Genomic DNA, 15,630 nt, shown 5'->3' with positions numbered 1-15,630 from the left:
GCTATGCTTAGTCTGCTGTAACCACGGCGGCACGCGAACAGTTTATAAATTTAGCCGTTTCGGAAATGCTTCCACCTTTGGCCTGAAAGCCAATGATTATGTCCTTTTGGACGTCAGATAAATGGCTCAGTTTGCGCATTACGACAACGACTGCACTGTGTTCCACATTTCCCGGACACGATTTACATGTCCTCCACTGCTAGTGCTGGCACCTGCCATCTGTGAGTGGTTGTTGCACTTGCCGTTAAACATAGGCTGTGGTAACATTAATGTGACTAGACCGTGTAGTCGCCGATGCTGTATAACGATTTGGGCAGAACTCTCAGGATCCTGTCACTGTCTTCAGGTACACCAATTCACTAACCCAAATAAGTCCACCTTCTATGTCTCTCTCTCTCTCTCTCTTCACATATTGCAAATGGTTCAAATGGCTCTGAGCACTATGGGATTTAACATCTGTGGTCATCAGTCCCCTAGAACTTAGAACTACTTAAACCTAACTAACCTAAGGACATCACACACATCCATGCCCGAGGCAGGATTCGAAGCTGCGACCGTAGTAGTCGCGCGGTTCCGGACTGAGCGCCTGAACCGCTAGACCACCGCGGCCGGCTCACATATTGCAGTTTAACTAAAAAAGTCACTCTTATAACATTCCACCTGTGTATTAACATCTGGTTAATCTCATTCATTGTCATTCACATAATTTCCACCTATATTATGTTCTTCTGCTGTATACATCGATGTGACTACCGTATATTTAAGTGCATATTTAAATTCATTAGGCCGTCCTCTTGGTGTTTTCGGATCTTCTGGAATACAGTGAAAAACTTTTCGTGTGCCATGTACCATCCGTTTTCCATCTAGCACGCCCATCTGCAGTTTTTTTCTCTCCAGTCATAATCACATCTATCACTGCAGTCTGTTCCCTGACTCATTTGTTTGTTTACCTGTTTCTCCCAGCAATTTCACCACGTATCTCTCCATCTATCAGCAATTCTCTTTTTCTTTCTTTTTTTTTTTTTAGTGTTTCCAAATTAAAAGTCCCCTTTTCACAATCATAACTGGTAATAAACACTGATTTTAAACTTTCTGCGCTTCAGTTTTTTCTGTCTCCATGTACTGAGGTGCGCACTAGTAAGTCCAAACGAGCAGTTATGTTGACGGACGGCCTTATTGTCTTGCAGGGTAATGTGCACCCACATGCTCCCAAGGTTGTTTCTACTGTGCTGCAGAAGTTTTTCTCGGTAGGCGATTTCCATATCTTTGAAGACACGAAGAAAGATAATTATGGTCACGATTTGCTTCATATGAAGAGATGCACGCCTGGGTACGATCAATGCTACGCAGGCAAACGCAAACATTTTTCCGTGACTGCACTGATCGTCGTGTCTCACAGTGGGATAAATGTACTAACAGTCATGGAAATTAAGTTAGAAATTATAAACAGTTTACTTACTTTTTCCGCTTGTATTGTTTTCATTCGACTGCCCCATATAGTTCCGAAAACTTTTTATAATGTACCAAAAAATTGCTGCTTTTCTTTTTGTTGCTTTTGCTGTCCACCCAAGCTTTGTCTTCAACTGCCTCAAGACCAAAAATAAATAGCACTTCCAATCATCTAGTTCTGTAACTTCTTTATTAATTTGTATTGTTTTTCAGAGTGTTGGTTTTACATTATTGTGAGGGTACTACAGATATCTGTCAAGCCTACAGTAAAACTAGCTGTATTTTTCCATTAGTTGGTGAAGTTCGCCTGTCCTAGCAGCAAAAGGTACTGCCTCATCAGAAAAGCAAATGTTGGTTCACATATGTTCCATTGAACATTCAGTCTTTTGAGAATCTGGACATCTTATTGGCTTGTCGAGAAGAGTTTTGTTGGTACGGAATCTCCTTGCACTAATGAATTTCTCACTAACGTGATGAAATCTAATAAAAGTAGTAACACTGACATACCAGTTTCCCTTTACACTATCAATTCACTAAAAGTCAATCGTTTTTACTACGCAGTTGCTGGTAATCTTAACGAATACCTTTATGTATTAAGAAAAAGAGTCAGACAGTTGTCTACGTTTTGTACGTCTCGTCTGACTCCTTTCTTGAGAAATAGAATATACCTTTTTCAGTTCTGATGTTTTATTTACGACCGAAGTTCAGTAAACAATTACGAAAGGTTCTATTGAACTTGTCTCTTATTTTAAAATTCTGTTGAATAGCTATCAACTCTGACCCGTCTTCATTTTCTTTATATTTCTCGTTGTTTCAATCACCTCATCTAGCGTAACGTACTGTAGGTCAGTATTTCTTGTATTAACTATGGTATATAATTTTTTATTCATCTCTCAAGGTACACAAATATTGGAAAAAATTTTGGAATGCTTTTATGATTTTCTGTCTTTTGTTAGTTGCTATGAATTCTCATCTGATGGAAAGAAGAGCCTTCCGAACATAAGTTTCGATTTTATTGACCTCACAGTATTATCGTTATTTTCCTTTCCAAATTTTCATTGACTGTAACTTATCAAATCGTTTGGAAGATTGAGACTATTGTTGTTTATATATCCGAGCATAATATTTCGAGATCATTTTCAGTTTCAACAAAAAGTTTCTTACTTGTAACCATGGCGTTCAGTTGTAATGATACAACACAACGACGCATAGTCGGAAATTTTTTGTTGAGTGGTTTGTGCTGAATATTGTTACTACTCTGGTTGTCAATCATAGGTGTTAAGGCAACTTCTGGAGTACTCCATGGCAGTCTTATAGGGCCATTACTATTTACAACGTCTGTAAATGAGCGATTGGATCACGTAAGAAACTTGAACAGGCTTTTCAATAATACTGCTCATTGGAGGAAGCGCCAAAGCCAGAAGGGTGAAGAGAGATGCAGGAATACTTGCGTAGGATCGATCATCGTTGTGCGGACTGGTAGCTGACCGTGAACATAAAAAAATGTAATATGCTGCAGATAAATAGGCGAAGAGATCCAGCTGCACGTGAAGCGCTATTCTTCAGCGTGATTGACATGATTAAATTGCAAATGGAAAACTATTAACTTTATTTCATATCAATTTTTCCGTTGCTTACGTTTATTCACTATAATTTTAAGGCGTATATATAGTTGTAGAATAAAAATACTAGAATATTGTTAAAATATTTTGAACGTATATGTGCGTGATGTTTATATACACTACTTTCTCATGCTGCTGTTTTTCGAATAGAATAACTTGAATGTTCTCGAACAAGATTTTTTAAAACAAATTGTGCTGATGTATCCACCTCCCACGTTTTCTTCCCTAGCCTTCAAAATCCCACGAATGAGAGGGTTATGATTGTCACTTTAGGTACAGTGCTTAGAGCCTTGGCATTAGGTAGTTATAGCGGAGCGCAGAGACTGATAACTGGTGCGCGAGAAAATTCAAAATCTGTACTTTCAGGAGGTCATAACTGTGTACATTTGAATCATGGCTTAAATTTTCGGGAGGGATCGATATCGGGCGGGACTGGTGTCTTGCTAGTGCATTTTTTTTCCCATGGAAATATGGGGTGAAGTTGGTGATGTTTCCATCTTAGGCTGGTTGGGTATGATTTCTCGACGCGACAGTTGCGCCGTTACGGGTATGCTGAGCTTGTTTAAGATAAAAAATGTGGTATCTTGATAGCCCCTGATGATAGCTCCAGCTTAAAGAGACTACCTCGTAGAGTAGGGGCCTAATCACATTATAACAACAATCTCCAAGGACGTAAATACCGGTCGTAAAAGCATAAGTTGCTTGGCTAGAAAGTTAGAAATTGCTTGGTAAATCGCTCGTTTCTGGTGTGCTCGAAGCGAGCTACCGATTGCAAGTGACAGACGCGAGCGATTTATCGCTCAGATGTGGTTTCCTGAGGAGCAACGAATGGATTGCAGGGGTGCCTACACGCCAGGCGCACAGCCACCCGTGGACCCCTCGCTCGTCCAGATGCAGGTCGGAGGATCCGTCCAGCACGGAATCTCCCGGGAGAAGCCCACCAAGCGGCGTACCATGCGCTCAAATAATTAATAAGAAGCCCCTGTCGGCCGTCGGCGTGCAACCTGTGGCAGCACCAATTAGCCGCCCTGGGTAGACGCCGCTCCCTCGACCACCCTTCCGCCCCCCTTCCCGCCAACTCCCTGGCCCTCACTCTAATAACGAATCAAAAAGCTGCCCGTTTGCCTTTGCAGCAGATCTGATCCTAGTGCTCTGCCGCGCACGGTTTCACCACTTCAGTTGCCTTCTGTGTTCCCTCGATCACAATCTACAGATATGCGTTTGATATCCAAATATAAGGTTAGTAACTACACCGTAACATAGCCTCTTTAAATCCAATATGTCTCTTTACGTTTGATATAATCTTGGGAGGGAGTGAACATTTCGATAAAATAACACCTGAGGCACTTATCCTATGGATTCGTGAAATATAAGTTTCAGATTAATTGCCAAATAATGTTTCTAAACGCGACCAGTATTTCACCAGATAACTCCTATAGCTTCACTGGGGCCGCAGAAAGAATAGCATGCCTTCTCGAACAAGACTGAGCAGATGTGTCCCTTATCACTGGCACTAAAAACTAGAATTGTCAACCGTTAACTGATGCTTTAGCAATGTTTCTACTGTGCCTGATGAATACTGGGTATTTTTCTTTATAAATACGGTGTACTTTGAGCAACATTATTTGAATATCTACACGAAAGCAATAAGAACACTAATAACGGTATCGCCAGTTGTCGCCGCAGTTTGTGAAGACTATGTCTTTGTTTCCGTATCAATTAGGTTGTGCACTATTTTTGAATATCGAAATCTGCTGATTGTTCTACGGATTTAGTACGAAATATGTTGCTACGAGGGCTATTAAGGAATGATTGTGACCCATACACATCATATACATATGTTCGAAAGTAGCTTTGGAAATGTTTGTATGGATAGCAGCACATATATACTCCTATCCATACAAAGCTTTTTTCTAGAGTTTAGTTTACGTTTCTTTTGTTTCTTCCCCTTTCCATTGTTTCTTCCACGTTATATACCACTGAGACTAGTCGCTAAGAATGTTACATTATTAACCTTTGTAGCAACTCTAGGTCGTGGCACCCAAATACTCTACCGTAGCTCTGAAAGGTATATATTAGGAAGCAACCAAACCATGAGGGAGCGAGGAAATAATATTGTGAACTATAAGCTGTTTGTTGCGTCAGTCGAAACTGATTACATACGTTTTCATATAATCCTTTTTATGGCCTACGCGTTGCGCAGCCGGATGCGCAGCGATGTTTTTTTTTTTTTTTGTATGAGTTACTTCACCTATCAGTACCAATCATAATACCGTACAGTAGAACACCACACCAGAGGCTTTAGAAAATATCTGCAAGATAATGATTTACTAAACACTGAAACCGAAATTTAGTTGACACCCGTTAAAATATAGATTTCGTTGTTGCATGTTCTTTTATATCGTATGCTCTGCGTGGAAGTACTATAATTTGCTTCCGATAGGAAATTGTAGTCGATATCCGCCATTAAACAGTCCCTTGCGAATGCTAATTTCAGATTTAATCTTGTAAAACTTTCATCACTTATGTCTTTGGTGGAGAGAATTCGAAAAAGATCCCGTGACAACGCGTAAGTGTGTAGTGGACAATACTTACCGGTATTAATTTATATAGAGCACTGTTTTTGTCATAGAAGGTGTAATAAACGAAAATACACAAAAAATTACCTAGGTACAATTCTGAAATATTAGAGGTAATATGTGAGAATACAATACTGGGTAAGTCTGACGCATAATTTCTAATGTAACGTCTAAGTATTCTGTCTGTGATGCAAGTAATATGCTGTTTCGTTATTTACTGCAGGATTGCAAAAATCAGCAAATTGCCAAAAATTATATTATTTAACATATAATTTTTTTCCTTTTAAACTGATAGGCTAAGCGAATTGTTACTGTTTATTGTTTTTTGTTAGCAGTCTAACGTGTATTTCTCTAACAGATAAGATGCTTTACTTATTTTACCGTTGTTTTTCTTTTAGTTTTAACAAAACATATTTTAAGTGATTATTTCAGACGATTATTTTAGACTGCAGCTATTGTTTGTGCTAGGCCATTTGGACAACCAGTTATCATTACCTCTCCTTTTCCTTCGTTACAGCACTATTTTGGCACCTGTTTTATAAGCTAACATTTCTGACGGGAGTGACATCGTCTGTGTTTATCTATTTTCTCATATCTACATATCTGTCGCATCTTTAATCTTTGAGTTTTTTCTTGACATATTCCAGTCTCCTTACCTTTTAAAATTTACTGTCTCATCCAGTGACAGGTGTCTTTTCTGCCCTTAATTCTTAACATCATTCTACAGCATAACGTTTCAAATTTTCACAGTTCGTACTTTTCATGGTTTATAACCGCTCAATATTTTATCATAACTTGGCGATCCAGACGAACCGATAAACGTCTTTTTCAGTTTTTCAATGTCAGTATCCAACATCTGAAAACATCGCCCGCTCATGAAAACTTTCATTTGTGTAATAATGCTTCTGATGTTTAGCTTTTTCCAATAGGACATGATTTGTACATTTATTTCCCAGGTTGTTCCTCAGTTTTGATGTTATTCGTAATTGTTCTTTCTCTATGTCTGCAGTTCTTTTTTTCCTTCGTAACTCCTTAACGCAAATAACGTGGAAAGTAGATTTCCTCTCCGTTTAACAGTTGCTGTAAGTTTAGCAAGATATAATCGTAATGTTTTCATTATCACCAAGAAAAAACAAAGGTACGAAATTATTATTTTTTTGTTTGAGTTCGGGTATACGTTTGCAATGCTAGTACGTGTTGAAATTCCTACGTCACAATACCATAGCTTGCCGTTGGAAGTATCAAAACAAAATGGTGCAGCACGTTGAAAAGATGCAGTTTCGAGCAACAATTTGTTTTCTGCATTTGAAGAGGAATAACTCATCAACAATGCAAGGTGAGTTCGTGGAAGTGTGTAGACAATATGCGCCGTCATACACTATGTGATCAAAAGTATCCGGACACCCCCAAAAACATATGTTTTTCATATTAGGTGCTTTGTGCTACCACCTACTGTCAGGTATTCCATATTAGCGACCTCAGTAGTCATTATACATCGTGAGAGAGCAGAATGGGGCGCTCTGCAAAACTCACGGACTTCGAACGTGGTCAGGTGACTGGGTGTCACTTGTGTCATGCGTCCGTACGTGAGGTTTCCACACTCCATTGTTTCCGAAGGGACACGTACAGCACAAAAGCGTACAGGCTGACCTCGTCTGTTGACTGACAGAGACCGCCGACAATTGAAGAGGGTCGTGATGTGTAACAGGAAGACATCTATCCAGACCATCACACAGGAATTCCAAACTGCATCAGGATCCACTGCAAGCACTATGACAGTTAGGCGGGAGGTCAGAAAACTTGGATTTCATGGTGGAGCGGCTGCTCATAAGCCACACATCACGCCGGTAAATGTCAAATGACGCCTCGCTTGGTGTAAGAAGCTTAAACATCGGACGATAGAACAGTGGAAAAACGTTGTGTGGAGTGGCGAATCACGGTACACAATGTGGCCATCCGATGGCAGAGTGTGGGTATGGCGAATGGCCGGTGAACGTTATCTGCCAACGTGTGTAGTGCCAACAGTAAAGTTCGTAGGCGGTGGTGTTATGGTATGGTCGTGATTTCCATGGAAGGGGCTTGCACCACTTGTTGTTTTGCGTGCACTACCACAGCAAAGGCCTACATTGATGTTTTAAGCACCTTTTTACTCCCCACGTTTGAAGAGCAATTCGGATATGGTGATTGCATCTTTCAACACGATCGAGCACCTGTTCATAATGTACGGCCTGTGGCGGAGTAGTAGTAGTTGTTGTTGTTGTGGTCTTCAGTCCTGAGACTGGTTTGATGCAGCTCTCCATGCAACTCTATCCTGTGCAAGCTTCTTCATCTCCCAGTACCTACTGCAACCTACATCCTTCTGAATTTGCTTAGTGTATTCATCTCTTGGTCTCCCCCTACGATTTTTACCCTCCACGCTGCCCTCCAATACTAAATTGGTGATCCCTTGATGCCTCAGAACATGTCCTACCAACCGATCCCTTCTTCTGGTCAAGTTGTGCCATAAACTCCTCTTCTCCCCAATCCTATTCAGTACCTCCTCATTTGTTATGTGATCTACCCATCTAATCTTCAGCATTCTTCTATAGCACCACATTTCGAAAGCTTCTATTCTCTTCTTGTCCAAACTATTTATCGTCCATGTTTCACTTCCATACATGGCTACACTCCATACAAATACTTTCAGAAATGACTTCCTGACGCTTAAATCTATACTCGATGTTAACAAATTTCTCTTCTTCAGAAACGCTTTCCTTGCCATTGCCAGTCTACATTTTATATCCTCTCTACTTCGACCATCATCAGTTATCTTGCTCCCCAAATAGCAAAACTCCTTTACTACTTTAAGTGTCTCATTTCCTAATCTAATACCCTCAACATCACCCGAATTAATTCGACTACATCCCATTATCCTCGTTTTGCTTTTGTTGATGTTCGTCTTATATCCTCCCTTCAAGAAACTGTCCATTCCGTTCAACTGCTCTTCCAAGTCCTTTGCTGTCTCTGACAGAATTACAATGTCATCGGCGAACCTCAACGTTTTTATTTCTTCTCCATGGATTTTAATACCTACTCCGAATTTTTCTTTTGTTTCCTTTACTGCTTGCTCAATATACAGATTGAATAACATCGGGGAGAGGCTACAACCCTGTCTCACTCCCTTCCCAACCACTGCTTCCCTTTCATGTCCCTCGACTCTTATAACTGCCATCTGGTTTCTGTACAAATTGTAAATAGCCTTTCGCTCCCTGTACTTTACCCCTGCCACCTTTAGAATTTGAAAGAGAGTATTCCAGTCAACATTGTCAAAAGCTTTCTCTAAGTCTACAAATGCTAGAAACGTAGGTTTCCCTTTCCTTAATCTTTCTTCTAAGATAGGTCGTAAGGTCAGTATTGCCTCACGTGTTCCAGTATTTCTACGGAATCCAAACTGATCTTCCCCGAGGTCGGCTTCTACTAGTTTTTCCATTCGTCTGTAAAGAATTCGTGTTAGTATTTTGCAGCTGTGGCTTATTAAACTGATTGTTCGGTAATTTTCACATCTGTCAACACCTGCTTTCTTTGGGATTGGAATTATTATATTCTTCCTGAAGTCTGAGGGTATTTCGCCTGTTTCATACATCTTGCTCACCAGATGGTAGAGTTTTGTCAGGACTGGCTCTCCCAAGGCCGTCAGTAGTTCCAATGGAATGTTGTCTACTCCGGGGGCCTTGTTTCGACTCAGGTCTTTCAGTGCTCTGTCAAACTCTTCACACAGTATCGTATCTCCCATTTCATCTTCATCTACATCCTCTTCCATTTTCATAATATTGTCCTCAAGTACATCGCCCTTGTATAGACCCTCTATATACTCCTTCCACCTTTCTGCTTTCCCTTCTTTGCTTAGAACTGGGTTTCCATCTGAGCTCTTGATGTTCATGCAAGTGGTTCTCTTATCTCCAAAGGTCTCTTTAATTTTCCTGTAGGCAGTATCTATCCTACCCCTAGTGAGATAAGCCTCTACATCCTTACATTTGTCCTCTAGCAATCCCTGCTTAGCCATTTTGCACTTCCTGTCGATCTCATTTTTGAGACGTTTGTATTCCTTTTTGCCTGGTTCATTTACTGCATTTTTATATTTTCTCCTTTCATCAATTAAATTCAATATTTCTTCTGTTACCCAAGGATTTCTACTAGCCCTCGTCTTTTTACCTATTTGATCCTCTGCTGCCTTCACTACTTCATCCCTCAAAGCTACCCATTCTTCTTCTACTGTATTTCTTTCCCCCATTCCTGTCAATTGTTCCCTTATGCTCTCCCTGAAACTCTGTACAACCTCTGGTTCTTTCAGTTTATCCAGGTCCCATCTCCTTAAATTCCCACCTTTTTGCAGTTTCTTCAGTTTTAATCTACAGGTCATAACCAATAGATTGTGGTCAGAGTCCACATCTGCCCCTGGAAATGTCTTACAATTTAAAACCTGGTTCCTAAATCTCTGTCTTACCATTATATAATCTATCTGATACCTTTTAGTAGTTACACGACAATAATATCCATGTAATGGACTGGCCTGCACAGAGTCCTGAGCTGAATCCTATAGAGCACCTTTGGTGTGTTTTGGAACGTCGACTTCGTGCGAGGCCTCACCGACTTCATGAAGAATGCGCCGCCATTCCCCAAGAAACCTTCCAGCACCTGACTGTACGTATGCTTGCGAGAGTGGAAGTTGTGTTCAAAGCGAAGGGTGGGACAACACCGTACTGAATTCCACCATTACCTATGGAGCGCGCCACGAACTTGTACGTCATTCTCAGCCAGGAGTCAGGATACTTTTGATCACGTAGCGTATGATGGAGTGCTTAGTGGGCAGAGCGATTCCAGTGTGCTCATAGATAAAGTAGAGATTAGATGCACTATTTCGGTTTGACTTCTATACCGGTATGCTACGGTACCGTGCTGCGTGAATTTCAGTGTGTAGCTGGACTGCAGACACGTACCAGGACGTACATTCAGAATTAATTTCATAATTTGTGTTTTCGGTATGATAATTAGTACGTGATGACTACCTCTCGTTGCTCGTTTCCATTTTAAACGATATGTCGTCTACGGACAACGGTACTTGAACCCCTGTCACTATGATTCCTGTTCTGAAATTTAAAAATTCTATTGTTAATGTATAAATGAAGAGTAGAGGAGCTGATAGGAACCACTTATAAAAGGACATGATCTAGTATAGAACTGCAATAATATTCCACAGATGCTGTATCAAATTATTATTAAACCGAAATGAAATCGGTTGTAAAGACGAGCAAATCATTTTGTCACAGAGCTAAACAAGCGTTTTATACGCTGTTGATATTAGTGGTTACAAGTATCAACCATTAATGTAAATCGCGAGGCTTCCGTGGTCGTGTGATTGAAGGTAAAATATTCTGGGTTGAAAGGCCGCATCACGTTGATACATCAAATTTCTTCTTTATTTGTCGACATTTTGAGCCATCTGCTGGAACTTACCGTTGTTTCCAGAAGAGTCTTGAAGAAGATCTCAGCAGATAGGTCAAAACGTTTACTGTTGAAGAAGAAATTTGAAGAGGAGCACGAGGTGGCCTTATAAACCAGATTACTTTACCTTCAGTTATGAAACGTATTCGTTGCGAATTGATCACTGGCTACAATGTTTTTAATGAAGTCATTTCCACCATTTAACTGTAAGTTTTGATCATTCATCTAGCTCACTATCGTGATTTCGGCTGTAGAGCCAGTTTCAGGGGTGAAAGCAAGGCAGTAAACACTCGAAATGTCTGCATGACACTTCGTCGTAGAAATATTGCATCACATATGTTAACACAGATACCAATCATGTGATTCGTATTTTTCCAAAAATGTGTTGCAATATTTAGACGGCGATATAACATTCAGACATGCCGGGTATTTACTGTCTTTCTTTCACCTTTGCACTTGAAATTGGCTCTAGAGACAAAATCAGGATAGTGAACCAAATAAACAATAAAACCTTAGAGTTAAAAGGCGGCAATTATTTCATTAAAAAAGTATTGGCCTGTTATTACTATGCTTCCGAGCCAAGGAAAATACTTCACTGGCTAAAATATTTTTCAAATGGAGAATCATGTCTGAAGAGGAGGGGTCGCCTCGCAGTCTGCGAGATGGCGGCCCGGAAGCGGTGCTGTGTGTACATGTGTGCGTGTGGTTGCGCAGAGGGCCGGCGCGATGGACGGCTGCTACGTGCCCAACAACCCGCAGTTCGGCCTGTCGGAGGCGGCGGCCTGGGGGCTCGACGACATGGGCTCCTTCTCGCTGCCCGCGCTCGACCTCGACCCGCTGCCCAGTCTGCTGCCGTTCAGCCCCGCCGCCTACAAGTGAGTACCCCGCTCTACTGTCCCTAGCGCAGATCTCAACCAACTATACTTTTTTTGTGGCTTGCAGCTAAACCACTTTAGTAGCAGGCAATAAGATCTTTAAGGACGCTACAGAGGTGTTTAGGGATGAAATACGGGCTATCATCTCGTACCTGGCTCGGTGAATCATAACCACCCTCAAGTAAGGCACGTTACATCCTTTACTGGAAGTGTCCTGCAACAATATTTACACCAAAAGTCGCCCTTCAGTAACTGATAATTTGAATCTCACTATATTTATGCTTAAGTTGCAAAATTAAGATACAGAGGGAAAATTTTGGACTCTTTCATTGCTATTTATAAAACAGAAAGTTCTTCTCCCTTGTCAACAAACAGATGTTAATTCGAATCTGTCTGGAGTGGCTGCAACTAAGCTTTACGAGTGTTTCCAAAGGCTTTAGTTTAGGCCATCTACTGAACGATAACAGGTAATTGTCATTTCACATAACGTGTTTCGCAGTGGAACTCTAGGAAAGTTTCATCAGTATAAATCGCAATTTATCCTTTTCTTGTGAAGACATGCTGAACTGAGGATTTCAGAATACAATGATCCTTTGCTTCCTTCTGGGCGCGCACCACTGATTCTATAAACTTGAAAAACAAGATTGTTTCCAGGAGGCTGGTTTAAATGCGTATTTTGTTAATCACTGGGGCCTAGTTTCGAGCGTGAGCTCATTCACAAGTACACCTACAAACCTAATAGCTCACCACAATTAAATGGAAGTCGAAATATAAAAGTCTTTGCAACTGCATGGGATGAAGAGTTTTCACTAAATTATAGTATGATTACTTACAATGGACTTGGGAACTTCATCTTTATAAGTACTGTAAAACAGAAGCCACATGCCGTACACAGTTATATATCGCAATGCCCTTTACAGACACAAACTAAAATATTATACGAATGGAGTAACTGCAGGTGCGAGAAAAGTAGTATAATAGATAATAAGAATCCACGTAAAACAACAAGCAACGAGAAACGATACCTTGGAATAGGTATCCACAAACCACACATAACAGCTATTCGTACTTCAACCATATGTGAACACATGTGCAGACGGGATAGTTTAGAACAGTCTGTCAAATAGTATAAAGTTGAAAGATATTATGGTACTACAGTCATACAGTTTCAAAGTAGGTCGTTCGTCATTTACTTATTGTTACATGTAAGGTATCACTTTAATGTTTATAAACGGTGTCACACATAAGCAACAGTGTTAGATATCCTGAGTGAGGCTTTTATTTATATTTTAGTCACAGTCACATATTATAATCACAATTATAAATGGTTTCGGCCCTGTGTTAACTACCTTCAGATCCTGAACATCAGCGGCATTTTGTGAACAATTCACGACAAACAATGGTGTGAACACCTTGCTTGCCAAATGCCGCCGATGAAGTATAGAACCTGAAGAATGACAGGGTAGGGCTGTAACCGGGTATATTTTGGTATATTTTGTGATCGTGTTTCATATAAAAATAAGTAAATAATACTACAGTTACAGTTTTTCGCGGAACGTCGTTCATTTTCTATGCCATCTTTCTTTTTTAAAATTTTCAGTGGTTGTTTGGACCTTCTGTACACTTTCACAATTTGCAACACCATTGAATTAGTAAATAAAATCAGTAAAATCTTCATCCCGACTGAATACCAGTGTCTAGTAGACAATCAGTTGTCGGATAATGGAAAAGAGCAGAAAATTAATTTACAGCCTGTAAAGGTGTCATAAAAAGGGATATGCTGGCAGGGTTCAGTTCACTGTCCATTCCTTTTGTCAGTGTAGCTATCTGTGTGGTTTACTGTCAAACTATACAGCTGTTCAGAATATTTTTTGCCTATTTCTGACATAAGTTCTTACAGAAAGAGGTGAAATATTATAATAATCGTGGAACGAATAGCACCGTGAGTAATATCATTACGTAGGTTACACAAAAGAGATTTTTAAGTTATTCAAAAAAATTGCAATTTGATAATACAGTATGACAAGACAAGGAAATAATCAGTGAATAGTTCTTCAGGGAGGTGATGAGATGTACTGAAAGTCGAAGCACTGAACACCATGTGCTATAACACAGTGTCTTTCCCGTGAAATAATCGTGACTCTTACTGACATTGACAATTAAAACTGAGTTAACGTTGTATTTTAACATCTTTTTGTAGCATTTAATACTAGTTATTATGAAACAATTACATTCATTACAAAGGAGAAGTATAACCATAAAAAGTTGATGCTTTTCAAAAGCATCTCATGTCTGACTCTTTAAACGCAGTACATACACCCCATCATATGATTTGTGCTTAAGAGGAAATGCTGAATCGCGTGAACACTATAGAGAGAAGGTCCTAAAATATACAGACCTAAAAGAACGGAAGATACCTGTTCTTTATTCAACAGGTTTCATAACTAAAGCCAATTATAATTCAGTTGACATTGTTAAACTTGTTAAGCTGTAGTTTCTTCTATGCTTTATCCGGAGAGTTGCAACAATGCAGGGTATACTACTTCAAACATAACTATACTATGTCTGGTGAGGTCTTGTCGTGTTCTGACTCCATTACTAAAAACGTTTTCAGTCTTCCTTTTACAGTTTTGTATCAAAAATGAAACACGAATTTATGAGTGGTATATTAAAACCCCTCTACTGTTAAATACGTTGAAGGTCTAATACGCAACAGCGCAAGAGACAAGAGAGAAATGAAGTAACATGTAATATTACTAGTCTGTAATAGCTCTTAATCGCGAGACATTTGAGTGTTACCTGGTAATTTGAAGGTAGAGACGTTAAGATTAATAATTTCTAGCATATCATTTACAACAATCTCGGAAAACATTAAAAGTACCATTTTTTACGTGCAAAAGTTGTATGTTGATGAGCTCAGAGAGTTCGTTTAGCACAGATGTCAGTCGCTTACAATAATTATTCACTCTCGATGGTGTCCCTGTAAGGTGGAAATCAACGAATAATACGGATGAAGTTTCGTGGAACATTCATTTTTATCAAATTAGGTGAAATTTTCCTTCAAAGAATGGAGAGAAGTAATTAAAAAAATTTTAAGGCACTAGCGTTGCTATATACGATCCATTTCGTAATGTTCCTTTTGCGACGGAGAATATTCACGAATAGCGTGACAAATATTACTACCAAGTATGATAGTAAAAGCTAACGGATAATAAAGTGCAAGAGACAAAAGAGAAATGCGATAATATATTATAAATAAGAGCTTAAGAATGAAGCAGGGGAAGTACAATGTAACACATGAGAGAATGAATCGGTACCAGTCGCTTTCCATCAGTAAGTTAGATAATATCTTGTGCTTTGACTTCAATAGTCTGACAATAACTCCAGCAGTAAATTAAGAAAGAAAAATATTGCGAGTGGTTTTCAGTAGTATTTTCCGAACTTCTATATGAGTTTATTTCTGCTCAGAATGCTGGCTGTCTACAACTACGAGGTGGCGTTTGTAATTTGTAAACATCTGAACTTCAAGTTACATGTTAAAGGTACGAACTGTTTATGTTTAAGACAGAAAATTTGTCACTAGAGGATTGCTTATTGAGATCAAAAGTAAAATCTAACTCCAAT

General features: G+C 39.6%; 1 protein-coding gene across 1 annotated transcript in view; it reads left to right on the top strand.

Moving 5' to 3' along the window:
- LOC126176372 (protein glass-like) overlaps window positions 1-15,630 on the top strand; it is a 109,609-nt gene that overhangs the window by 14,816 nt on the left and 79,163 nt on the right. Inside the window, exon 2 of the mRNA XM_049923528.1 lies at window positions 11,846-12,006. Coding sequence (XP_049779485.1) covers window positions 11,846-12,006 — 161 coding nt within the window. The remainder of the gene's footprint in view (window positions 1-11,845; window positions 12,007-15,630) is intronic.

This window comes from Schistocerca cancellata, chromosome 3 (genome assembly GCF_023864275.1).
Source record: "Schistocerca cancellata isolate TAMUIC-IGC-003103 chromosome 3, iqSchCanc2.1, whole genome shotgun sequence".
Classification (NCBI taxonomy): Eukaryota; Metazoa; Arthropoda; class Insecta; order Orthoptera; family Acrididae; genus Schistocerca; species Schistocerca cancellata.
The sequence above is the reverse complement of the archived record's forward strand: the minus strand, read 5'-3'. Positions and strand labels throughout refer to the sequence as shown.